The 25386-nt window shown below is 39.4% G+C and overlaps 1 protein-coding gene across 10 annotated transcripts in view; it reads left to right on the top strand.

Moving 5' to 3' along the window:
- The window catches only part of ANKHD1 (ankyrin repeat and KH domain containing 1), a 106799-nt gene that overhangs the window by 33264 nt on the left and 48149 nt on the right, over positions 1-25386 (top strand). For 7 of the 10 annotated variants that reach the window (XM_031607064.2, XM_031607062.2, XM_031607060.2 and 4 more), the window contains exons 4-11: positions 926-1073; positions 1755-1902; positions 2924-3157; positions 4871-4965; positions 8118-8355; positions 8573-8764; positions 10502-10611; positions 16218-16277. In XM_031607064.2, coding sequence (XP_031462924.2) covers positions 926-1073; positions 1755-1902; positions 2924-3157; positions 4871-4965; positions 8118-8355; positions 8573-8764; positions 10502-10611; positions 16218-16277 — 1225 coding nt within the window. Of the gene's footprint in view, positions 1-925; positions 1074-1754; positions 1903-2923; positions 3158-4870; positions 4966-8117; positions 8356-8572; positions 8765-10501; positions 10612-16217; positions 16310-25386 lie in introns of those variants that run through there. The other 3 variants (XM_031607063.2, XM_031607066.2, XM_031607069.2) reach the window with 2 other exon arrangements.

Below are 25386 nucleotides of genomic sequence, written 5' to 3'. Positions count from 1 at the left end.
AAATAGAAGTGATCCAGGTGCTGGGTATTTTCTGCAGTCAGATCTCAGCTTGTCTGTCAGTTACTAGCAAGCACAGTGTAGTTCATTTTTGAGTGCCTTGCAAATGAATTCCTTTTCATGTTTTCAAATAAGGCTTTAATTATTCGTTTAATTATTTGTCTCTGAAAAATTGTAACTAATGTGCTTTCCTGAGGAAGCCTTGTGGTAAAATGGATATATTCTTCTTTGCAAGTAAGTTTCATGGATGATTGTCTCTTTTACAGAAGAAAAGTAGAAGTTTAAGGTATTTAATGCATTTGAATATGTTAGTTTTTAGGATTTTTTTTTTTTTAATTCCTCTAAGATGTCATTAGGTGAGGTAAGGATTTTTCTTTGTTTGAAAATTACTTAAAGAGAAGAAATCAATTTGTTTCCTTAGAAGAAAAAGGCTTGGGCTAGTGCAGGGAAGGAGGTAATCCTACTATAGGAGAGACAATGGTAAGGAAGTCTGGCTTATTGCAGTATTGAGCATTAGTGGTTACTGTGGAGTATTCACTTTTGGCTTTCTCTCTGCTAGAAATTTCCCTCTGTACCCATGGTTTGCCACAGTCATAGCCTCTGTCTATCTGGCATTCCACCGTAGAGTGAATAAAACATCAGTGAGTGTTTACCTCTGTGTTTTGCACACACTGCACATTACCTAGTTTTGAGCACTCTTCTCTTTATGTAGCTTGAATGAGTTAGCAAATGTGAACATGAGGAGGGTCTTTATTTCCATTTTACCAATGAATATAATGTCTATGTGAACTTTTCTCTTAAAAAAGCAACTGCAAACTATATTTTCTAGGACGATGTCTTGAGCTCTTAGGACTTCTTCTGTGCATAAGAAAACTAACCCTTATTGCAATTCTTTTTCATGCTTATTCTGTGGTAAATGATTTTCCAGTCGCAGTTTGGCAGAAGCATGCTCGGATGGGGATGTAAATGCTGTCCGGAAGCTGCTGGATGAAGGAAGAAATGTAAACGAACATACTGAAGAAGGGGAAAGTCTCCTTTGCTTGGCCTGTTCAGCTGGATATTATGAATTGGCACAAGTAAGTAACAAATACAGTCACAACTAAACCTTTGTGAAACATTGTTAAAGGGGTTTCTTCGATACCTGAACTCCTTAATTATCATGATTGAAATAGTTTTTATAATCCCAAAAGAGTAGTAGTTAATACTGCTTAATGTGAGCATACAGATATTGTCTTTTTAATATAAAACGCCCTCAGCATTGAATTAGTTTGGGTTAATATCTGGCTTTTATACATGTGTATTCAAGAGCAGAATTTGTCCTTTTGAAGTGACGACTCTCAGAAAGTGACCAGCTTCACGTTTATTGTGCTGACAGCTGTGTGGGGGAGAGCTGTTTACCTGTAAGCTTGACCTAATGTGGGCTGTAGTCATTCATGCAAACTTACAGTATATCTGCTGTCATTTCGGTTAGTGCATTGCTCTATGACATTTGAAAATGTCAGTACTGTACTGAACTTAATGTTTATTTTAAAGATATGAATAAATGTAGAAAAATAGTGTTACCTTAAGCAGAGCATAGTACAGTTGGGTAATTACACGTGGTCCTGAAGAGTACCGTTGTGTTTCACTGCTGTGGGTATTTTAATGTAAGGGGATGTCACGACTGACTGGGGAATCAATGTCAAACTCCACTGAACGAGAATCAAAATGTCAGTGCTAGAATTTATTCATTCTAATAGTGAACTTTTTTTCTTTAGGTGCTACTAGCAATGCATGCAAATGTTGAAGATCGAGGAAATAAAGGAGACATAACTCCCTTAATGGCAGCTGCCAGTGGAGGCTATGTAGATATTGTTAAACTTCTCCTTGTTCATTGTGCAGATGTCAATGCTCAGTCTTCAACAGGTAACAGAAACTGAAAAAATGAACAAAACTAGAGCATAAGCCAAGTGTTTCTGTTCAGAATGTGTTTTTTGCTGGTATTTTAACTTAAAGTACACACAACAGGAATGACTAAGAATAGACTAGATACGTACTGGACACGGTTAATAATGGCCAGATGAAGCTCTAATGATGGCTTTCAACTTTAACTGTAATGGAAAGCACTGTTTCCTAGAAGTCTACTGTGGTATTAGATGACCAGAAAGATGCACCAAGTTCAGCTTTTCTCATTTGTACAATCCAGAGTTGTCTTCTTACTGGATATACCTGATCAGTTATTTTGGTCTGTTGCATTTTACCAAAGTAGAACAGTTCTTTAAGCATTGAGTGTTATCCACATTGCTGATGCTTGACCACAACCTGACTAACCTTGCTGAGAGTATTAACCTGCATTTTTATTTTTCTAAAATGGAATTAATTTTTTTTTAAGTAGGTAACATTCATTTTTTTCTTGATATCTAGTTGTATTAAGTGGAATTTGTCTTAGAATTGACAGTAAAATTTAAAATGTGAGCCAACATTTTCAGAATCAGAGTTTTAAATTGTGATAGTTTATTCTTACCCAACCAATAGAAGCTTTTTAAAGGATTGCTGGGTGTCATTTTAAAACAAGCAAACAAAAAAACCAAGGCACCACACCAACAAAAAGCAGAGCAAAACCCTAGCAAAACAAAACAAACCTAAAAAAAAAAAAAAAAAAAAAAAACCCAAAAACTCAGAGAAAAAGATCAGTGATTAATTTTCTCTTTTTATGTGTCGAAGTAGGAAACTTGACAATCAAAGACAAAAAATGCTTATTTTGAAAATTACGTGTTAAAACTCTCATAACTGTGTTGATTATACTGGCTGAAATAACTTTACTGTGACATAACAGGCTGCCCCTGGTGGTGTACTTGTTTTTTCAGGGTTTTTAAAACTAACTTAATTTTATGTATTAGGAGTGGGAAATGGAGAGGACTTACATGTAACTTCTTCTTCTCTGCAGGGAACACAGCGCTCACTTATGCTTGTGCTGGGGGCTTTGTTGACATAGTGAAGGTGCTATTGAAAGCAGGTGCTAATATAGAAGACCATAATGAGAATGGGCATACCCCCTTAATGGAAGCAGCCAGTGCAGGTCATGTTGAGGTTGCAAGAGTATTGCTGGAATATGGTGCAGGAATCAATACTCATTCCAACGAGTTCAAAGAAAGTGCACTTACACTTGCATGCTACAAAGGTATTGTCTCGTATGTTGTTTTGTGGTTTTGTTGACGAAATTTATTTGTGGGCTTTACCTAGCTAAAACTTCCAACTGAACTTTTGATCCAGTACTTTCTCAACTGTTTAAAATTGATGTCAGGAGGCATTCTTCCTTGGTTTAGTGGTCTGCTTGTATTCAAACGTGGTGGACATATGCGGCATGCTGGAGCTGAAATCTTGTGAATGGCTATGTCCAAACTTGCGCTTTGACGCAGCACCACTTTCTTTCCCTCCACTACTGTATTCACCATTTCATTCAGATTCTCCTCGCCAACTACCTGCAAGTTTTGAAAACATCTCTATTAGTTGTTAGGAAATTATTGTTGGATTGGACGTTCTCTAATAACTGGTGGGAGTAAAATGCTGATGGTATTACTGAATACTCTTTCTGCAGTAATTTTGGAGGATGTTTTCGAATTGTGTATTATGACTTCTTGTGGACTTAATTTCTTTTGCAGTTCAAAGTTTTTACATAAAATAACTTAGTGCCACAGTAATCAAATGGACTACCAACCAAATTATTTTCTTTCAAAGGAAAGCAAACTGAAAACCATAACATTTTCATCAATTGTTTTCCCTTAATAGAAACTGTAAGCATGCAGGTTATTGTCAAAGTAATTTACATTTTGCCTCTGCAGTTAGAATTGGAGGATACAAGTTAATTTTAATCCACCAGAAGGCTTGGATCTGATTCTATCATGGATATCCTGCAGCATGCACTAGTAGTTCATTACGAGAATTTTCAGTAATAGCATTTTTGGATATGTTTGAAGGAATTTTCCTGTTTCTTTCATTGTAAACGTAATAGGTGTAACGTAATGCAATATCTTCATTGACTGTGGATTCCCTGTGTCATCTTTGGCAAGATAATTAAGCTGCATTGTTTTCCTATGAATTTGTGTAAAGCGAAATCTGGTTTTGAAGGATAAGATAAAATGTATAATTTGTAAGGGACGCATTCTAGGACAGCAAAAGCCATAACAGATTTTTTGCTACAGTTCAGTAGAAGTTTTGCTACAGTTCAGTAGAAGTTTTGCTACAGTTCAGTAGAAGTTTTGCTACAGTTCAGTAGAAGTTTTGCTACAGTTCAGTAGAAGTTTTGCTACAGTTCAGTAGAAGTTTTGCTACAGTTCAGTAGAAGTTTTGCTACAGTTCAGTAGAAGTTTTGCTACAGTTCAGTAGAAGTTTTGCTACAGTTCAGTAGAAATTTTTTTAAAATAGTGTCACATATATGCACGTTATATCATACTGTGTTCCTCAAATTCTCAGAAATATTCCCAAGAGCTATGAATAAAAAGCTTGAAGGTCCGATCTACATGGGCCTATTTTTGAAGATAGGTAGCTCCCCTCTCAAAACTTGTGCTGCTTTGGAACACTTAAATGATATGTTTGTGTTCTGTTGAATAAGGATCTACGCAGTCTTCTGTGACTTGAAGTCACAAGGAAATGTTTCTATTGTATAAATTAGAGGTCTATTTTAATTTCATAGTTAATGTCATTGAAAAAGATATTGAAAATTCTTATGGCTGACCGTTCTCCGTTACTCTTCTAAGAAGACTTAGAATAGGCTTATGACTTGTAACTTCTAATAGTAAACTATGAGAATCTAAATTATTTCATTAACATGTTGTCTGTAGTACTAAAGGCTTTTGCAGTTAAATGTTTACTTATTTTTCTGTTTCATTTGAAGGCCATTTAGATATGGTTCGTTTTTTGCTTGAAGCCGGAGCTGATCAAGAACATAAAACAGATGAGATGCACACAGCGTTAATGGAGGCCTGCATGGTAAATAGCCTTTATCTGTACTGCTGCTCCTTCAGTGAGAGAGAAATAGAGGAGATGATAAAATAAATGAAATGAGCTTTTGATAACAATCCAGTTTAGGTCTGCAAGTGAGTGTTTCAGTTCTTGCTGTAGAACACGGAGTCGTAGAAACATGGGGACTTGAAGGGATCACTGGAGATCATCTCCTGACCAACCCCTTGCTAAAGCAGGTTCCCTAGAGAAGATTGCACAGGGAAGCATCTGGTCTGGTCTCTGAATATCTCCAGAGAAGAAGTTTTGACCGCATGTCTGGGCAGCCTGTCCCAGGGCTCTGTCACCCTCAAATGCTCCTTATGTGAAGTGTAGGGATAAGTAGTTTGCAATGCCATGGGGTATTTGGTTGAGCCCAAGTTACTGTGTCTTTTACAGTGTAAAAGAGCTAGTTTCCTGTCTTTGTCTTTATAAATTAGACTTCAGAGATCATCATGGTATATGCCTTCCAGAAGTGCATATAACTGAATGACTAATGCATTGCATTTATTGTTTCAACAGTACAGGAAACAAGTGTGTTGTGTAGACACAGTTTGTTCTAGGCTTCTGTAACTGGTACTGTGAGTTTTTCCTTTGCAAATTAAAGAAAATAGGAGAAAATCAGTTCTTAGTTCTTTGTTTTCATAGGTAGCATAGAGAGTGGAGGAAGGAAGTTTTCTTTCAGTAGGCTTTTCAGTAGCCTACAACCTTTAGAGGAAAGTGCGGTATTCCAGTGGTCTTCAACTGATCCTACTGCTCTCAGTTCTACTGCAGCTGTGAGATGATGAGGCCAGTGACCAAGGTCAGCTTATAATGTCTTATGTTGAAGCCTTCTGCTGATAGTGCACTGGGTATATGGTGTCACCTAAAGGAGATTGCAGCATTTAGACGATCACTTCTTTGCTTTCATATTGATAGTCTAAGCAGTGGGTTGTCTTGAAGGCTCTGAATAGTCTCTCTCGCAAGATAAGCTGTGTGGATGGCCTACATATTGTAATTTTTGAGTGTTTCAAACCAGTTTGCATCACAGTATGTGTATTTAACCTTAAAAGCAATAGGGAGTGAACTGACCCTTTGAAGTCCTGATTCCAAGTCTTAGTGATGAAGTTTTTTCCTTATTGTTGTCTTATAGCTATATTCGTAGAGATGGGAACCATTCTGGCAAATTGCTGTGATTTATGCCAGTCTTCACAGTTTTTTTTTAAGCGGTGTGTTCTGTAAAGAAATACAGGAAACTGAAGTGTCTTTTTTTTGTTCAACAGTTATATTGTAAGTGACTCTGAGTTAGGATACTATGTTCTTATACAATTGGCATGCTACACCTAAGGTAATATCTTTAGTTAGAAGGGTTTGTGGCTGGCTTTTGGACAGCTTCTCCAAGAACAGCAGCTTATCCTTAGTTGACAGACTTGGTTGCTGTTAATCCCATGTTACGTACTACCTGCTTCATGGTTGACTTAATAAAGGCAAGCACTGTCAGGAGTTGTTCTGTTTGATATCTATCTTTCCCCTTTTTTTTATCACTGTCTTAGTGGTTTGAGTTACTGACTGGCAATTCTGATGTGATCAGAATGGGGAAGTAGTAGTTTACCTGAGGTTACTGTTTTTAATGGATAAGTTCCTTAGTTTTGAGTAGTGGGAGTATTTATGAGTAAGAATTCCACTTCACAGTTCTGCCAAGGTGTTTAACTTTGGGCAGAGATGTATTCTAAGATCTTTTTTGCCCTTTAATGTTGTCCAACTTTTCTTCCAAGAAAGTGATATATATACATATACTTTTTACCACTGAAATTAGCCCTTTTCTTAATTTTCATTGGAAGTATTTTCTTACTTTTGTAGGAAAACCTGTCAGCAGGTGTTGGGGGTTAGTTGAAGAAATAATCCTGGTTTGAGGCCAAATTCCATGAGAACCACTGTGTCAGGACACAGATTTGCGAGCATTGTGAAATCATCAGATCTGTCTGACAATTTTTTTTTTTCTTTCCAGAAGAATCTCATTTCTTTGGATGGTAAATAGAGTGATCAAGGTTGATGCACCTATTACCTATGCATCTGCAAGGCAGCAAGTATCTCTGAGATACACAAACAGCATGCCTCAATTCCAGTTTCTCACTTTGAAGTTCCATTTTTTGTCCTTAACTTATTCTGTTTATGCTCAGGAAAGATCTAGTCTGAAATGTTCCTAGGGTCTATTCAGAGGACTCCTGTATCTCACTGAGCACTGTTTTCATTACTTGGGTCTTTTATCAGCATAGTTCATAATCAGTTTCAGTTTACCAGTTTCTTTACTCAGTGTTCCAAAAGTTTGGGTCCTGTTTCAAAAAATAATGTGAGAGGAAAAAGCCATGAGGATGTTTCTTGTTTCCAGATGCCAAAACTTATTTGCATTTGCCGATTCTCAAAAGTATTGTGGCTTTTTACCTTTAAAACATAAATTTTTGATGTTTAGGCTCTTCCAAGGAGCTTTGAGAAGTTTAATAAGTTTTTTGAGAAGCTAACAGCTATGTTTATATATTTTGATTGGTAATTCTCAAACAGACTGATATAGCAGTCCTAATTGTCTTTGTTCTGTGGCAAAGATCAGTTCACTGCAGGGTACTTTTCTCTATCCTTTAAGGAGCCTTTCCTGCTCCTTTTTAACCACCTAGTAGTAACCCACTTCAGTTCTTCTGCAGGTATATTTCCAGGATACAGAAACTGCCAATTGGAGAGTTTTTTTTGTCTATAAAAACTATGAAACAACTATAATGAGAAAAATCTTTTTTTTTTTTTCCCACTGCTTGTCTTGAGGTTTAGTCGTGCAGTAGGTTTGTTTGTGGAACTTGTTTGTTATCTACATTACTTCTGTGCCACGGGTATTTTTCTGGGTATTTAAGAATGTCTTACCTCACAACTTTTCCTCATCTCTTTCCAAGAAAAAAAGAGGAGAAAAATCTAGCTCTCTTTTGTTGTCCATTTAAGTGTAAAATAAATGTAGGTGAAAATCTAACTATCAGTTTAATCCAGATGTTATAATAGTTGTCATAAACTGAACCATCATAAATAAGACTCTTTGAAATCATTTTCAGACCTAATGCAATGGCAGTTACAATTACTGTATTAAATGGCTTTGATAGTTTCTGATTTTCATCTCTGTTTTGTAGGATGGACATGTGGAAGTAGCACGCTTACTTTTAGACAGTGGTGCTCAAGTGAATATGCCTGCGGATTCATTTGAATCTCCCCTCACCCTGGCTGCTTGTGGTGGACATGTGGAGTTAGCAGCTCTTCTTATAGAAAGGGGAGCTAACCTGGAGGAAGTGAATGATGAAGGCTATACTCCTTTAATGGAAGCTGCACGTGAAGGCCATGAGGAGATGGTGGCGTTGTTACTGGCACAAGGTGAGAGCACTGTTTCTTTAACATTCATTATGGAGCATGTGGTATTGACTGTTCCTTGTTAAGTACTGTGCACAAATTCCTCTTACCTAGTATGTGGTTGTCATTGCTTGTTGCTGTAACTGTAGAGTAAATCTAGAACACCTAAGCTGCAGAGGTAATGAGCATTCACCTTTCTATGTCTCTGGTCAGCTAGAATAACAGCTGTTTCATTTCCTAGGGGCAAATATAAATGCACAGACTGAAGAAACGCAGGAGACAGCTCTTACTCTGGCGTGTTGTGGTGGTTTTTCTGAAGTAGCTGACTTCCTCATTAAGGCAGGAGCTGATATAGAACTTGGTTGCTCAACGCCTTTGATGGAAGCTGCTCAAGAAGGTCATCTTGAACTGGTGAAATACTTGTTGGCAGCAGGTATATGTACAGTACAAATCCTTAGCCCACAGACATTGTGGAATAGATGTTCTATATGATTTAGAAGATACCTAGGCTCGATGGCGGGTGATGTTTTAACATAAAACTATCCTCAGATATTTAAAAGAACAAACAACAATGCAATTTCCACTGTGAGGACAGATGAGAGTTGGGGCTGCTCAGTCTGGAAAGAGAAGAGGGCTCTGGGAGACCTGAGTGTGGCCTTTTGGACTCCTTAGTAGGGTGTATTGTGGTAGGACAAGACAAAATGGTTTCAAACTAGAAGAAGAGAGATTTAGATTGGATATTTATTAAACATAAAAAGTTTTTACAGTAAGAGTTGTGAAGCACATGAACAGGTTGCTCAGAGATGTGGTGGATGTTCTGTCCCTGGAGACATTTGTGGTCAGGTGCTGGATGAGCATCTTAGAGCTGTGAATGCCCCTGTTCACTGCAGAGGAGTTGGACCAGATGGCCTTTGAGGGCCCTTCCAACTCAAATGATTCTACTCAATGATATGTTCTGCCGTAATATTGTCTGATACCGTTAAGAGGAACATGCCTTATGGAATACTGGTTAATACTGCATATCTAAGAAATACCAGTGCTCATTAGGAAAATTGTTTCCAGCATTTAGGGCAAAATTTTAATATAAATAATGCCTGTTTTTATATGGAACTCCTGTGTTGACTGAGCGAAACTATCTACATACAAATAATCTCTCTGAATAAGCAGTGCATTTGAAATTGTACTCTGGTAAAATTGCACAGAAGGAAGATTTCTGGAATGTGCTAAACTTCTTAAGATTTGGATTTTATAATTCTTTATCATTATATGAGTTTTATAGGGGCATAATGATGATATCAGTTTAAAGCTGGTAGATGCTAAAGTACAATAAATAAAAAGTAAAGGGAGCTGCATTTTGGAAATATTCCTTGTAATGGCAAATAATTTATTTGATCGCTCTTTTCTAAGTATATGCATAACATTTGCTGGATTTATAATTCTAAAAAGTAATGCTCACTGCTCACCAAAGGGCAGTAAATCACAACTGTGTCTCTTTGTTCAGTGTGATACCAGTTGCTAGCTCGCTTGAAGCTCTGCTTATACTGCACTTCTAGTGTAGAAGTTAACAGAGAAGCTTTGTTTTGGTATCAGTTTCTAAACACCTCTCACACTGAAAATAAGAAATTGGGTAATAGCATTCATCTTTTTTAGAAGAACTGTGCATAATTTTCAAATAGCTGATAAGTACGTGAAACTAATCTAATTATTTCACTAAGATGGTTTTAAAGAAAATTATTTTAAAGAGCAGGGAAGGAATGAAATTTGTAGAAATATGCAATCATGTAACATAAACGTATTTCACTGAATAAGCATTAAATGTGGCTGTCCTTGGCATGCAACTACCTGTCAGATGGATAGTCTGGACAGCCATCTGGATTCAGTGTTTGTAGGTAGAACTGACATTTCTAGTGCTGTAGGGGAAGAATTAGGAGCAAGTGAGCATATGAAGGTTTAAGTGCTTAGATTGTCAGTCAAGCCTGTTTTAAGCCTTGTCTTGTCATATCTTCTCAAAATATTTTCACTGTAAGAGCAATTTTTTAACTGTAAGAGTGATACCTGTGGGCTGTGGAAGCTGTTGGGATGTAGCTGCTGTCATGAATAAATAGCATCTCAATTTTTGCATTTGTCTGAAATACTTGATAAGGTGATGTCCATGATATTGCGTTTCTAGGAGCTAATGTTCATGCCACCACAGCAACAGGAGATACAGCGTTGACCTACGCATGTGAAAATGGACATACTGATGTTGCGGATGTGTTGCTTCAAGCTGGTGCTGATTTGGTAAGGCTTCTGCAACATCTTGTGGAGAAAAATCTTTGGTTTCAGACTTAATGCCAATGCTCATGTGCTTGTAGAGTAGAAAGAGGATTCCAAAAATTGAGATTCCCATATGGGTGTAAAAAGAGGTAGGAAAACTTTTGAGAAGTCTGCGTATTCTGCTTGTCTAAAAAGTGGAAATTCTTATAAACTACTGATCTCTTAAGTGAAAAAATTTAGCTGTCACATATGTGACAGTTAATTTCAGTACGTTCCCTATATTTTCTTGCTTGACAAGATGCGTTTCTGCATTACCTTTGCTTCTCATGCAACTTGTCTTTTCCTAAACTTCTTGTGATTTACCGATTTTGTTCCACGGCTGTGAAATTAAAATGTTTTATTACAAGGAGCTATTAATACTCTCTTGTTAATTTCTGAGTCTTTTTGATATATATTTTTTGTCATAGCTTTCAGAATTTATACGAAGAAGTACCTCTAAAATTACTTGCATAGTATGGTCTCTTTTGTTTGATCCATGAGTCTATTATCTTTTTCTGTATATTGCTTTCATAGTGTTTTTGTTTTATGATGCTTTTAACCATTAACTAAATTCTTCTTTATTTTGTCTGGTTGTTTTCACTTTCCTTGCTGTAATGAGACTTAAAACTGCTTCTCCAACATCTACAGGTGTTTTTCTGACTTTAAGTAGGAAAAAGCAAATGATATCTTAGTGTACTAAAAGAGTTCAGGAGCTGGAACTATTCTCCTTTTCTTTTTCCACAGCCTGTTTTTGTGTTGGTTTGTTTTTGTTCTTTGTTTTGTCTTGGTGTCTTTCATTATTCAAAGTTCACACTGATAAATATAAAAAAATGAATGCTATGACTGTTAATTAATAATAGTTTTGCTCTTCTTTGTGAAGATTCTTCTTTCAGGCCCTACTAATTTATCTGCAGGAGAGTTCTAGTTCATAATTATCTGTTCCCACCAGGGAGGAAGAATATGTTAGTTGTGTAGGCGCAGGGAAGGCTGGGGCTGGGGGAGGCTAGCACACCTCCTGTGCTTTGCTCAGTTCAATGTTAGTTACCAAGTGGTAACCACTTCAGTAGGTATGAGATATTCTTTAAATCTACAGTAAAACCAAAGAAGAAAACCTATGTCAGTTCTTGTTTTGAAAGATGTAGTCCTTGAAAGTGAGCACAACTGCAAAGCTTAAAGCAAAGAAACATAGATGTGTGTGTGTAAGCTTTAAAAAAATGCAGTGATCACTGCTTAAATGTTACTTAAATTATTGTAAATTATTCTATTTTCATCTCACTGCTCCTGTAAGTGGGTTATATGGACCAGTGTTATGCAGCGCCTAGATGTGGTTGGTATTGCTGAGAAAACTCAAGCCTTTCTAACCAGGTGGTCTTTTTACTGCATTTTAACTACTTATAATCAAAATGAAAAGCTGTCACCAGAGTTATAGTAAGGAATTAAGAATTGCTGTAGCCTATCCAAATAGTTGCTTATTATTGGAGTGTTGATTTGCATGTGAAGACTTGACATGCAGTCTCCTATTTTTTGGATTCTCACATTAGTTAACAGTTGTAAACTTAAAAGCAAATTACAGTCTATAGCATAGATATGTTAAGCTTCAGTAATTCTATCTTGAGATGGAGGGAAGATGTGTGTCAACAGCCATGTGGTGAAGGAACGTTTGGATGTTGTGTTGAGGGATATGGTTTAGCAAGAACCATTGGTGATAGGTGTATGGTTGGACTGGATGATCTTATAGGTCTTTTCCAACCTTAGTGATTCTGTGATTCTGTGAAGCTGCAGTCATATCTAAATGGTAAAGATAAAAACTGCTTAGAACTGAGGAACTGCAGTGATGCTTACAGTGGATGCTTCAAGTTTTGAACAGTTTCTTTCAATTATCTGCATTGCTTTGCTTTTATAGAAGCTGTAAACTCTTGAATAAATTTGTTGTATTTGTAATGGTTCTGAGATTGCTTTCATAAGTGTGTGTTACCTTGTGGCTGGAATATGAAATACCTTCTTTGGCAGTAGTGTAGATTATTATTCTAGATTTCAATGTTTATTTGTGATGTTGTACATTAGATGATTTCACCAGGTTGTTGCAGGATGTCTGCCGTAGAGTGGGGAATTGCACACAGATCTGGACTGTTGTTGCTCTGTCTTTAATTTGTCTAGTTAATTTTGCTTTATTTTTGTTGTTTGGATACTGCAGCTGAAAATACTTCAGTTGCTTTTCTTTCTCCGTTTTTTCATGCTGTGACTGTAGTATTTCCTGAGATGGCTTTCATTAATTCACTGTTTACGAGAATCCAGTTTTTCTCTGGGGTTTATATCACAGATGCTGGGGATATTGGGATACTGATCTTGTTCGTTTTTGAGGAAAGTGTTGATTATGTCTGTATAGTAAAACAAAGCAAGGTTGAGGGCTGGTGTTGGAATGCTAGGGGAAAGGGCTGTCATTGAACCCATCTGCACTGTGTCACACAGGATCTGGGGATTTGTTCACTTTGGGCTGCACCTCCATGTCTGTGTGGTTTTGGGTTGTGTGTGCACTGGACACCCCTGGGCTGTGGGGTGAGGTTTTGAAATTCTTCATGGTATGAAGGCCTTGGAGGTCTGTGGACACTACCTTTGACATCATGTCATCCAAACTGCCCATTGGAAATAGTCTCTGCACCCCGTCATTCAGAAGAGGGCCAGACCTGTGCCAGGGCGGCTTCTAAGGAAGAAGCAGTGTGAAAATTGTAGATCCCAGGCCTGAGCTCATTTCCTAGCCCTGTCTTATTTACCCATAGAGGTGTATGAACGTTGAGTTTTGTTTCGTGAGCCTTCTGCATTCAGTGTGTTATTTCACACCAGGAAGACTCCTCACCACTGTTGAGACCTTTTCTCTGGTTCTTGATTGAGGAAAGAAGGTTGCTTATCTCTTTCCTCCCTCCTCTTGAATTAAAATACTAGCCATCAAGATCTGTTACAATCACTTCTCCCATTTCTTCCCAGTTCAGAACCTCTACCTCTGCTTTAAGACCTCAAATCTGTTTTAGTTTCTCAAGCCACCTCTTAGTTGCTAAGAGGTCAGGACTGTGTGGGATTCAAGGTAGAGCTCTGGGGTTGCTGTTCTGAGGAGGATCCTCTTTAAGGCTGCGCTGATCACATTGGCAGAAAGCAGATAATTTTTTTCAGGCAGCTTCCTCTAGTGTGCTCACAGAAAACAGAAGTCTTCCAACCTTGCTGAAGTCATGCACCCCAGCTTTTTAACTGACTTCTTTGTGTTGCTCATCTCTAGTGGTGTTTTATCAATCTGGAAATAGAATCCTGAGCCAAAATTCAAGCGATTCTAGTTAGCAGTAGAGCCTTGTTTGAATTGAGAGTAATTATTACTGCTATGTCTTGACATAAGACATATATGCTTCCTGAAAGCAGAAAGCTCTTGCTTTCCAGGATCGCATCCTCTGGCATAGGTATCAAATATTAATTTGATTAAATCCAAGAACCAATTAAGATTTTGTGAGGGCTGTGCTAGCTTGGTTAAGCAAAGCACCATTATAGGTAGCACACGAACTAAAAGAAAATGATGCCTGAGATTAATGTTCTTTGGTTTGTGGTTAACTTTCCCTTAAAACTTAATGATGGGAAATAGTATTAGAAGTTACCAATCGTCTTTATCTGTCTTCTGCAGAGCTGTTCACTCACGTGGAGTATTTTGACATGACTAATCATTTATGGACTGACTTCTTACCAATTATTTTGATGCTTTTCTGATGGAGTTCTTAAAAGGATGTCTAGCATGTCCATAAAGGAACAAAGTTGGCTTGTGGAAGTATGTAGGCCTACCAAACTAATTTTGCTACACCATGTTAATGTATCCATCTTGAAATTTGTTTGCCTTTCCTGAGAATAGGAGTGATTTCTCATAAGGCATATCTAAAGACTTCAGCCTATGATTCCATCCCTATATTAGTTGCATTCTGATTCCTTTATTGCCAGTGGGATTAAAGACTTTTGGGTCACAGTCTGAATTTCTGCCACAGTAAATTATATTTGGCTACAGATTTCTTGACAGGACAAAATGCCTACTTGAGATTTTATGATTATTAGGAGTAAAACTTTGGAAATTAGAACTCTGAAATTAAAACACTTTATTTAAGAATACTGTGGCTTATTAGCTTCACTGGAAAAAAAAAAAAACCAACGCAACAAAACAATATTACAGTAATAGTTATTTGCCTGTATGAATGAATTCCTGAAATCTCAAAGGTGATAAATGTTTTTAATGAGAGATGTAACTTTTTCCTAAGTGTACTAGCAGGTATCTTACAGTCCCTGAGCTGAAGGGAAGACATGCAGATTCCCTCAGGAATTGTGCTAAGATCTGTTAAGGTCAGAAAGATACTTGGTGATGCATAATGAGGTGTAATGTCCTGCTTTAAAGTACTTGAGATTCCTATCTCCATTTTGAAAACAAGACAGCTCTTGACAAAGTCATTGCATCTTTGCTTCTTCCAGTATAGCTGGAAACAAAACAAATGTTCTTTTTTGGACTGTGAGAAGATCCCAGCTTTTCAGAGCTGTGAAATACAGAAAGGAGTTTTGAGTTCGGATTTACTGATCTGGACTGCCTTGCAGTCTCAAGTAAATTGAGACTGTTACGCAGGGGAGTTCATCAGTGATGGAGATCTTCTTTTTGCTACAAGAAATATCGGCGCTTTTATGCTGAAGTTGAGAGATGGGAGAGAAGCTCTGAGGGCAGCTTCATCTTTTCATGCTTGTTATTTTAGCCTATTTTTTTTTTAAATTATGTGTGCAGTTTGTTAAGACTATGCCTGGCACTCCTGTAACACCACTTGCAAAAAAAAAAAAAAGTATGCCAAATTACCCCTTGACCCTTCCTCTACAATGTAAATATTTTTACAGATTGTCTTGTCATTGTAGGGATTGTTACTTTGCCTTCAGCTGATTACAAGTTAACATCAGTTACACCAGTGTGGCTCCTTAATTAGAAACTCACTGTCCTATATGTGTGTGATACATTGTGTTTGCTGTAGTATAAGTAAGGCAGAATTTAAATATCTACAAGCACAGCCGATACAAGGATTTGAAAGAAACCATAATAGAAATTAATAGAAATAGCTATGTTTTTGTTAGAGTGAGGGATGAGTTTGAGTTTCCATACTGATTCTTGAACCATCATTGGAATGTCAGGGATTTTAGGTCTCTGCCTGACCCTCAGTCTTCTAAAAAATAAAAGGAAAGGCAGTAAGGACTCAGCCTTTTATTTTTTTCCTGTTAACACCTTTTTGATGCTATATTTTGTAATTTCTGAGTGGTATTAAATACAGTGAAATACTTTTGTAAGTAGTGGACAAAAAGACATTTTGTGTTTAACTAGGTACTATCCATAATCTTTGTGCTATCTTCATGAATGGCTTGCAGTAGAAGTCTCAACTGGTGAGAGCTGCTTGCTTGGGTTTATCTTTGTGCTTGTCCAGTAAAGCAGAGTTTTCTGCTGGTGGATCTGTTCCATTAAGTTCACATTCCAGGTCTTCATGACCAAGAATGATGTTTATTTGTAGAACAAGAGCCGTGAGTTCTTCTTTTTCCTTCCGCAGGACAAGCAGGAGGACTTAAAGAAGACTATTTTGGAGGGCATAGAGACGGGCAAGCATCAGGTGAGGTTGGCCTTTGATGCTTGTAAGCTGCAGCTTCAGGATACATGCTGAAGAGATAAGCATGGCTTTAAGGCATTTAAATTTCTTAAATTCTTCTCAAGACTTGCTGCATAGACTAGAAATGCCTTCTTTGTGTTGCATTTTCTTCTTCTGTTGGGTTTTCTGAAACCCTGTTTAAAAAACCGAAAGTATCTCAAACTTCATGTACGTGTAGCAGGTTATCTCGTTGACTCTGTTAGCTCATATAGCTGTGATAAACTTATTGCAATGTTTGTTTTAAGTCTTCAGATATTTTCTTCGAACTAGAGGCCTATTTGAGTTCTTACCTGCCCAAGTCACTGGTTTGCTTTGTGCCTTCAGGAGGTTGTCTGGGGCAATTAGTTTGGTGGCAGCTGGTATACTGTCTTTTGATAGGAGTTAAATCTTGAAAATTAGTGGTATATAACTGAGAACTGTACTACTTGGTGGCTATCATCAGTAATTTTGTGTAAATCATTTTGCTTAAAATAACAAATTTAGCTATTAGTTGTTGAATATCCTCTTAGGAGTTCACTATTTACTAAGGGAAGACACTGTTGTAGACTAGAGGCTTGTCAAAAAACTGAAGAGAGCAGTGGGGCTTTACTTTAAAAAGTCATTTTGTTCTGAATCTCTTAAGTAATGTTACATTTGAAGCAAACTCAGGAAAAGTATCCCAGTGAATACTTGAAAACCAAAGAGAGTAGTTTAATAAAATTATATAAATTATATTAAAATGTAGCTAATCTTAGAAGTGAATAATATGGGACTTGAAGTCGAGAATAAAAGCATTATCATTGATAGTTATTAGGTGCTTTTGATAGCATTGATTTTTGCTCTGCCCTCTAAAGTATTGATTTGTCTAGAAGGGAAGTACTTACTACTGTCTGGATCATCATCTACTAATGGGGTTCCAGTGAAAAAGGTGCAAGTAATGTAAACTCTTACTTTGGGGAGTTCTCTCGTTTCCCTTTCTTCCTATGTGGTATCCAGACCTACAGAAAATCATGCTCAACCTTTCTGTTTGGATTGATCTAGCCATTCTCTACATGATGTAGTCTCCTGCTTTTCTGGTCAGGGCTGGCATAGGTGTTTTTTTATACCTCTTTCCAATATGCTAATTACAGAATTACTCAGGAGTTGGTCAGTGAAGAAAGGATGCAGAATATTGTGATGACTGCTGTAGTGTAGATAGCAGGGAAAATTGTCCTTGTTAAATTCTTTGCCAGTTCTTGCCCTGTCAAAATGAGTGTTTGCACTTCCTCCTTGTATGAGCAGAAAATACAAATACAGCAAAGCGGATGTGGGATGTTGTTGGACAACTTTTTTGTTCCCTATCGTGATCTTGATCAAGTTTCTACTGCAGATGAAAAAAGTTTTGAAATTTTTGGTTATCTCAGCTGAAAAAAAGAATGCAAGTAGACAAAGGCAGTGTGTTGCCTTAACTTTTCATTTTGGTTTGTTCTAGATGTTTAAGGTGAATCTAATCTATTGGCCTTTATTAGAATTAAGTGTAGTGTTGCAGTCATAGAATTAGCTTTTTTAAAAAAGTGAAAAAAGCATTTCTATCTTATGATATGACAGTTTTATAGTATTTTTCATAACTTTGGAAGATTTATAGCAGATGGGCACACAAATGTTTTAGCTTGGCTGGACTGAAGATGTGTATCATAGAAGAGATGATCTGAGGCAGGACAGCTTTTCCAAAATCATACCTGGCCAATCTGATGACCTTCTGTAATGGAGTGACAGAATCCGTGGACAACGGAAGGGCAACTAATTTTGTCTACTTGGCCTGTCTGCAAGATCTTTGACGTGGTCCTATACTGCTTTCTTACCACTAAATTGGGGAGAGGTGGATTTGAAAGATGATCTATTTGATGGGTAAATTTGATGGATGACTGTAGCCAGAGGTTGAGGTCAATAGCTCTGTGTTCCAAATAGAAGCCAGTGACAAGTAGTGTACCCCAAGGGTAGATAACGCTAAACTGAGCAGCGCAGTTGATACAACTGAGAAAAAGGGGATGCTGTATTCTGGGCTGCATCAAAGGAGGTATGGCCATCAGGGCAAGAAAGGTGCTTGTCCTCCTCTCTTCTGCCCGAGGCCCCATCTGAGATATGGCATCAAGGCCTCGGGTCCCCAGCACAAGAAAAACATGGAGCTGTTGTAATCAGTTCAGAGGAGAGCCCTGGGGATGCTCAGAGGGCTGGAGCACCTCCTCCATGAGGAAAGGCTGAGGCAGCTGGGCTTGTTCAGCTTAGAGAAGAGAAGGCTTCAGGGGAACCTGGTGGCCTTCTAGTACTTGCAGGGAGCTTATGAGCAGGAGAGAAACTTTTAATGTGGTCTAATAGTGATAAGAGAGAGGGGCTTTAAACTATGTGTAAAAGAGGGGCTAGGCTAGATGTTAGGAGGAAATTCTTTACTCAGAGGGTGGTGACACATTAACACTGGCTGCCTGGAGAACTTCTGGGGCCTCTTCTCCACACACAGCCCTCCTGGGGTTTTACTCAGCAGAGAGGAAGGGAGACACACAGAGGCAGGCACCCAGAATGAGATCTCATTTATGTTGATCCAGGCCTTGCAGCTTTGCGAGCACAGAACATGCAGCACAGCTCGCAGAGCAGCTCAGCAGCCTCTCCACACTGTCTGCTTCTCCCACCCAGACAACAGCACACTGCTCTGGCTCACAAGCTTTGCAAAGCCTTTTCTTCCTGGAGGAAGCTGTTGCTGTTTCAAACAAACAACCCATAGATCCTAAGAGCATGTACCCAGAGAGGATTTTCCAGGAAGGACCACAATTCAGTACGGTTGTGTGCTTTTACAGCTCTCAAATGGGTTACAGCATTAAAGTCCTGCTACATTCTAACACCAGTACTCAATAAGAAAGAAAAACAAAACATCACAAAAGAGAAAAGAACATTAACAAGAGAGGTGGTTGTCCCTTGCCACTCTGCCCTCATGAGGCCCCATATGGAGTACCATGTCCAAGCCCAGGGAGCTGTTGGAGTAGGTCTATAGGAGGCCATAAAGATGCTCAGAGCCCCTCTTCTATGAAGAGAGACTGAGGGAGCTGGGCTTGTTCAGTCTAAAGAAGAGAAGGCTCTGGAGAGACCTTGCTATGGCCTTCTAGTACTTGAGGGGAGCTTATGAGCAGGAGGAAAAGTAACTTTTTATACAGCCTAGTAGTGATAGGAGAAGGGGGACATAGTTTAAAGCTAAAAGAGTGGATATTTGGGTTAGATATCAGTAGGAAATTTTTCACTCAGAGTAGCTGTGCGTGCCCCATCCCAGCAACAGACCCTGGGCTGCCTAATCTGGTGGGGAGCACCCAGCCCATGACACAGGGTTGGAACTGGATGATCTTTTAAAGTCCCTTCCAGCCCAAGGCACTGTATGACAATTGTATGATTGCTTTTAAAATGAGGATGCATCTTGACATCCATGTCTAAACCTTCAACAGTGAAGTCTCTTAATAATGGAGAAATTTGCAAATATTGGTAACTATTACTAGCTATCTGAAGCATTAAATTTGAATGCAATATAGGGTGGTCTTTCACTATCTTGAATTTAATTAAGAGAAGTTAAAATATTTTTTTTTTGTAATGTTTGCTGTTGCATCAGTGGGTACTTTTGAAGTATCTGTTAATTGTTTGGGCACTACTGCTCAGATCTTGCTCAATCAGTAAGTATTATTTAATAGCTGATTGCATTCCTAGATGTTGTGAATGGTTTGCCTGCAGCATTTTGGGTTTACTGTGAAAAGTACACTGATTTCTTATAACCTATTGTCAACAGTTGACAAACTGTTGTCAAAGTTATTCAAGTTAACAGAGCTCAAGAATATGCTAGTAATTCTTGTTAGTCATAGGAATATATGTACTAACATAATTACTTGTACGTGTCCTTATAAGTGACATGCAGACAATCTGAAAGCATGCATGCTTTGATAGTTAAGACATGACCAAGGGTTATAATCTAATTATTTCCCCAAAAATGAGGTGATTTCATCAGCAAGTCTGTAATGATTCTTATATGCCTGTATGTAATTGTATGTATGCTACTGTATTTTTTTTCTTTCTAACAAGCAAGCAAAGGAATCAGAGCAGTAACATGAAGTTAAAGATGTGTTAAAACTGTATAATCATTTCTTATGAAGTGGCGGGAGCAAAATGCATGGGAAAGAGGTAGTGTTAGCTCCGTGATGGCAAAGGATTAATTTGTACTTGCTGTGTGGGGTCAGTGTCCTGTGTAAGATCCAGTCTAGAGATCTTTCTCAAGTAGGAAAGTATCTAGATACCCATTGCGGATTACAAGAACCTCACTAGAGTGTGCAGAGATGCAGAAGGCTAAGGAATTCTCTTAAGATGCCAAGAACAGGAAGAACATATTTGAGCAGTAAGCATAACCACAGGGATGACGTAAGCACACAGGTAATGTTGTCAGGGCGGAGATTCTCAATAGCTGTTGTCTCTGTCTCTACCAACATAGCTGGACCACAGATCTCGGGGTTAAGTAGCTACACCAATGTATGTTGACTCACTAGTAGTTGTGGAGGGGCTGGCGTGCAGCCTCTGGCAGGGGTTCAGCCCATGTAAATCACAGCCACAGACAGATCCCCTCCAGGGTGTTAAGAGAAGTGGTTGGTACTGTTGCAAGGCCACTATTTCTAATATGGGTCCAATGTTTTGACTTGCCTGGGCACAGTAAGTGAAGAGGAATTGTCTGTGGATAAAGATCAGAGGAAGGCCTGTAGGGGCAACATCTTGGTGAGGATCTGTTATAGACCGCCTAATCAGGATGAAGAAATGGATGAGACATTCTATGAGCAGCTTGCAGAAGTCGTTGATAGCCAGCACTTGTTCTCATGGAAAACTTCAACTTCTCTGATATATGTTGGAAATATAATACAGTGCAGAGGAAGCAGTCCAAGAATTTTCTAGAGTGTGCGTAAGATAGTTTCCTTATGCAGCTGGTAGGAGACCCTACCAGGGGTGGTGTCTGCTAGACCTGCTCTTTGCTAACAGAAAAGGACTGTTGAGAGAAGTGAATGCTGGGGACTGTCTTGGGCAGAGCAACCATGAAACTGTAGAATTCTCTATTCTTGGCGATGTCAGAAGGGTGACTGGCAAAACTGCTTTCTTGAACTTCAAGAGGGTGGACTTTGACCTGTTCAGGACACTTGTAGCACGGGTCCCTTGGGAGTCACTCCTTAAGGGTAAAGGGGTCCAGGAAGCCTGGATGCTCCTCAAGATGGAAATCTTAAGGCACAAGAACAGGCTGTTCCTGAGTGCCGTAAAGTGAGCCATAGGGAACGAAGACCGGTGTGGATGAACCGGGAGCTATTGTTGGAACTCTGGAAGAAAAAGAGAGTCTGTGTCTTCTGGAAGAAGGGACAGGCTTCTTGGGGAGATTACAAGGAAGTTGCTAAGGTGTGCAGGGATGAAGTTAGGAGGACAAAAGGCCAACCTGAACTCAGATTGGCCACTGCAGTAAAAGAGAGTAAGAAATCTTTTTACAAATATATCAGTGGTAAGAGAAGAACCAGGGAGAATTTCCATCCTTTACTTGATGTAGTGGGGAATGTGACCAGTAAGGATAAGGAGAAGGCTGAGGTCCTTAATGCCTTCTTTACATCTGTCTTTAATAAGCACATCAGTTATCGTCAGGGCACTTTATGCCCTGATATGGAAGTCTGGGATGCTACGCAGAATACACCCCCAGTGATACAGGTGGAGACAGAGAGCTCCTCCTCTGTCTGGACTGTCACAAGCCCATGGGGCCAGACGGGCTTCATCGTAGGGTGCTGAGGGAGTTGGCGGGGGTGATTGCTGAGCCGCTCTCAGTCATCTACCAGTGCTCCTGGTCCTCTGGAGAGGTCCCAGAGGATCAGAAGCTTGCTGATGTGACTCCCATCTACAAGAAGGGCTGTAAGGAGGATCCGGAGAACTATAGGCCTGTCAGCCTCACCTCGATACCAGGGAAGGTTATGGAACAAATAATCTTGGGTAAGATCACAAAGCATGTGCGTGGCATCCAGGGAATCAGGCCCAGCTAGCACGGGTTCGTGAAAGGCAGGTCGTGCTTGATAACCCTCATCTTCTTCTATGACTAGGTGACCAGCCTGGTAGACGAGGGAAAGGCTGTTGATGTAGTCTACCTAGACTTCAGCAAAGCCTTTGACACGGTCTCTCACAGTATTCTTCTCGGGAAACTGGCTGCCCTTGGCCTGGACAGGTACATACTTCTTTGGGTAAGGAACTGGCTATAGGGCCATGCCCAGCAGGTAGTGGTTAATGGAGTTAAGTCCAGCTGGCGACCCATTACAAGTGGTGTCCCCTAGGAGTAGGTACTGGGGCTCATCTTGTTTAATATCTTGATAGATGAGGACATTGAGTGTATCCTCAGTAAATTCGCAGGTGACACCAAGGGAGGTAGTATTGATTTGCCTGAGGGTAGGGAGGATCTTCAGAGGGATCTAAATAAGCTGGATCATTGGGCTGGGGTGAATGGGATGAGGATCAAGAAGGCCAAGTGCTGGGTCCTGCACTTTGGCCACAATAATCCCATGCAGTGCTACAGGCTTGGGGATGACTGGATGGATGACTGTGAAGAGGAAATGGACCTGGAGGTGTTGGTTGATGCTTGGCTGAACATGGGCCAATGACATCCTGGCCTGTATTAGAAATAGTGTGGCCAGCAGGAGCAGGGAGTGATCATCCCCCTGTACTCAGCAATGGTGAGGCCACACCTCAAGTATTGTGTTCAGTGTTGGGCCCCTCACTGCAAGAAAGGCATTGAGGCCCTGGAACGTGTCCAGAGAAGGACAACAAATCTGGTGAGAAGTCTGGAACACAGGTCTTATGAGGAGTGGTTGAGGGAACTGATTGTTTAGTTTGGAGAAGAGGAGGCTCAGAAGAGACCGTATTGCACTGTACAACTTCCTGAAGAGAGGCTGTGATGAGGAGGGTTTTGGCCTCTTCTCCCAGGCAACAAACAGGACCCGAGGAAATGGCTGCAAGTTATACCAGAGGAGGTTTAGATTAGATAAGGTAGAACTTTTTGTCTCAGAGAGTGGCCAGGCACTGGAATGGCTGCCCAGGGAGGTGGTGGAGTTGCCGTCTCTGCCGTGTTCAAGAGGCATCTGGATGAGGACCTATGGTATATGGTTTAGTGCTTATAGTAACAATGGTGAAGGGGGGATGGTTGGACTAGATGATCTTGTAGGTCCTTTCCAACCTTGTGTTTCTATGTCTTGGGCTGCATATAAAACATACATTAGTGATTGAATGTAGTTCTTTTAATATATTTATTATTTAAAAAGAAAAGAGGGCTGCAAAAACATAAAACTATTGGGATAGTTTTTGCAAAGCTAATGCATCTATGTGTAGTACAGTGGAAGTGGTTACCATTCTTAGTGAGTTCCCACGATGCTCATCGGAGCACTCACTCTTCCTGTGCTTTCTCCTTGAGAATAGTTGTTCATAAATGTATATGCTATCAAAAAGTGATGGCATTAATAAGGTGTGATTGTGAAGCAAAGGATGTTTTTCTCTGCTAAGACAGGTCTTAGAGATACAGAGACATAGTCAAATTTTTGAGTTGAATATCTGATTGCAACTCTGTATAGAATCATAAAATTACTGAGGTTGGAAAAGACTTTCAAGATCATCAAGTCCAACCTCAGCCTAACCATACTACCCTAACATCCCACCACTAAATCATGTCCCTGAGCACCGCATCCAAATGGTTTTAAAACCACCTCCCTGGGGAGCCTATTCTAGTGCTTAACAATCCTTTCTGTAAAGAAGTTCTTCCTGATATCCAAGCGAAACCTCCCCTGGCACTTGAGGCCATTTCCTCTTGTTCTGTCTCCAGTGAGAAGAGACCAATCCCACTCTCGCTGCAATCACCTTTCAGGTATTTGAAGAGAGCAATAATGTCTCTCCTCAGCCTCCCCAGACTAAACCAGCTCCAGTTCCTTCAATCTCTCCACATAGGCCATATTCTCCAAGCCCTTCCCCAGCCTTGTTGCTCTTCTTTGGACCTGCTCCAGCACCTCCATGTCTTATTTGTACTGAGGTGCCCAAAACTGAACACAGTACTTGAGGTGAGGCCTCACCAGTGCTGAGTACAGGGCAGGATGACTTCCCTAGTCCTGTTTACCACATCGTTCCTGATCCAAGCCAGGATGCCATTGGCCTTCTTGTCCACCTGGGCACACTGCTGGCTCATATTCAGCCGACTGTCCATCAGTACATCAAGGTCCCTTTCCATCAGGCAGCTTTCACCCAAGCCTGTAGGGCTGCCTGGGGTTGTTGTGACCAAAATGCAGGACCCGACACTTGGCCCTGTTGAAACTCATCCAGTTTACATTGGCCCATCAATCCAATCTATTCAGGTTCTCTGTAGTGCCTTTCTCCCCTCTGGCAGATCAGCGCTCTCTCCCAACTTGGTGTTGTCTGTAAATTTACTGAGACTGCACTCAGTCCCCTTGTCAAGATCATTAATAAAGTAAAATATCTTTCATTTGAAAGTTTGCAGGTAATGTATTCCAACTGAAAATGAAGTTGCAAATATATTGAAAAATTGGTGATTTTTTTAAAATGGGGAAACCTATTCTAAAATTCTTTTATCAAGACTGAAAGTAAGGTTGTGTGTTTTTCTCTGATCACTGGACTTTGTTTAGCCAATGTATTAAAATGCATAAAATTTTTTGCCGTAACATAAGTGTGCCATAATTTCATTTGGAATGCTGCTGTGATTTGAAGCATAGCACAGATCAGTTGATTTATCACCTCAAGGACACATGCTTAATTCATTTAAATGAGCAGTCAAATCCACCAAAAATGCTAAATCTGTGAGCCATTCTTCATCTTCCAGGATCTGGCACAAATTTTCCTTTTGATTCTATTGATTTAATTTCTCAAAGCGTGAAATCTTTTTAGCTTTTTACCCTTACTTAGCCATCTTACTTCAGAAAAGTAAATGATGCTTCCATAATCAGCATCCATATTTTTAAAGAACCCCGGGAACTGGCGATCATTCAGTCCTTCGGTCTTATGACATTTATAACTTTGACCATTTCCACAA

Source organism: Phasianus colchicus, chromosome 15 (assembly GCF_987193195.1).
Source record: "Phasianus colchicus chromosome 15, bPhaCol1.hap1.1, whole genome shotgun sequence".
Lineage (NCBI taxonomy): Eukaryota > Metazoa > Chordata > Aves > Galliformes > Phasianidae > Phasianus > Phasianus colchicus.
Note: the sequence above shows the minus strand (reverse complement) of the source record. Positions and strands in the feature narration are given on the sequence as shown.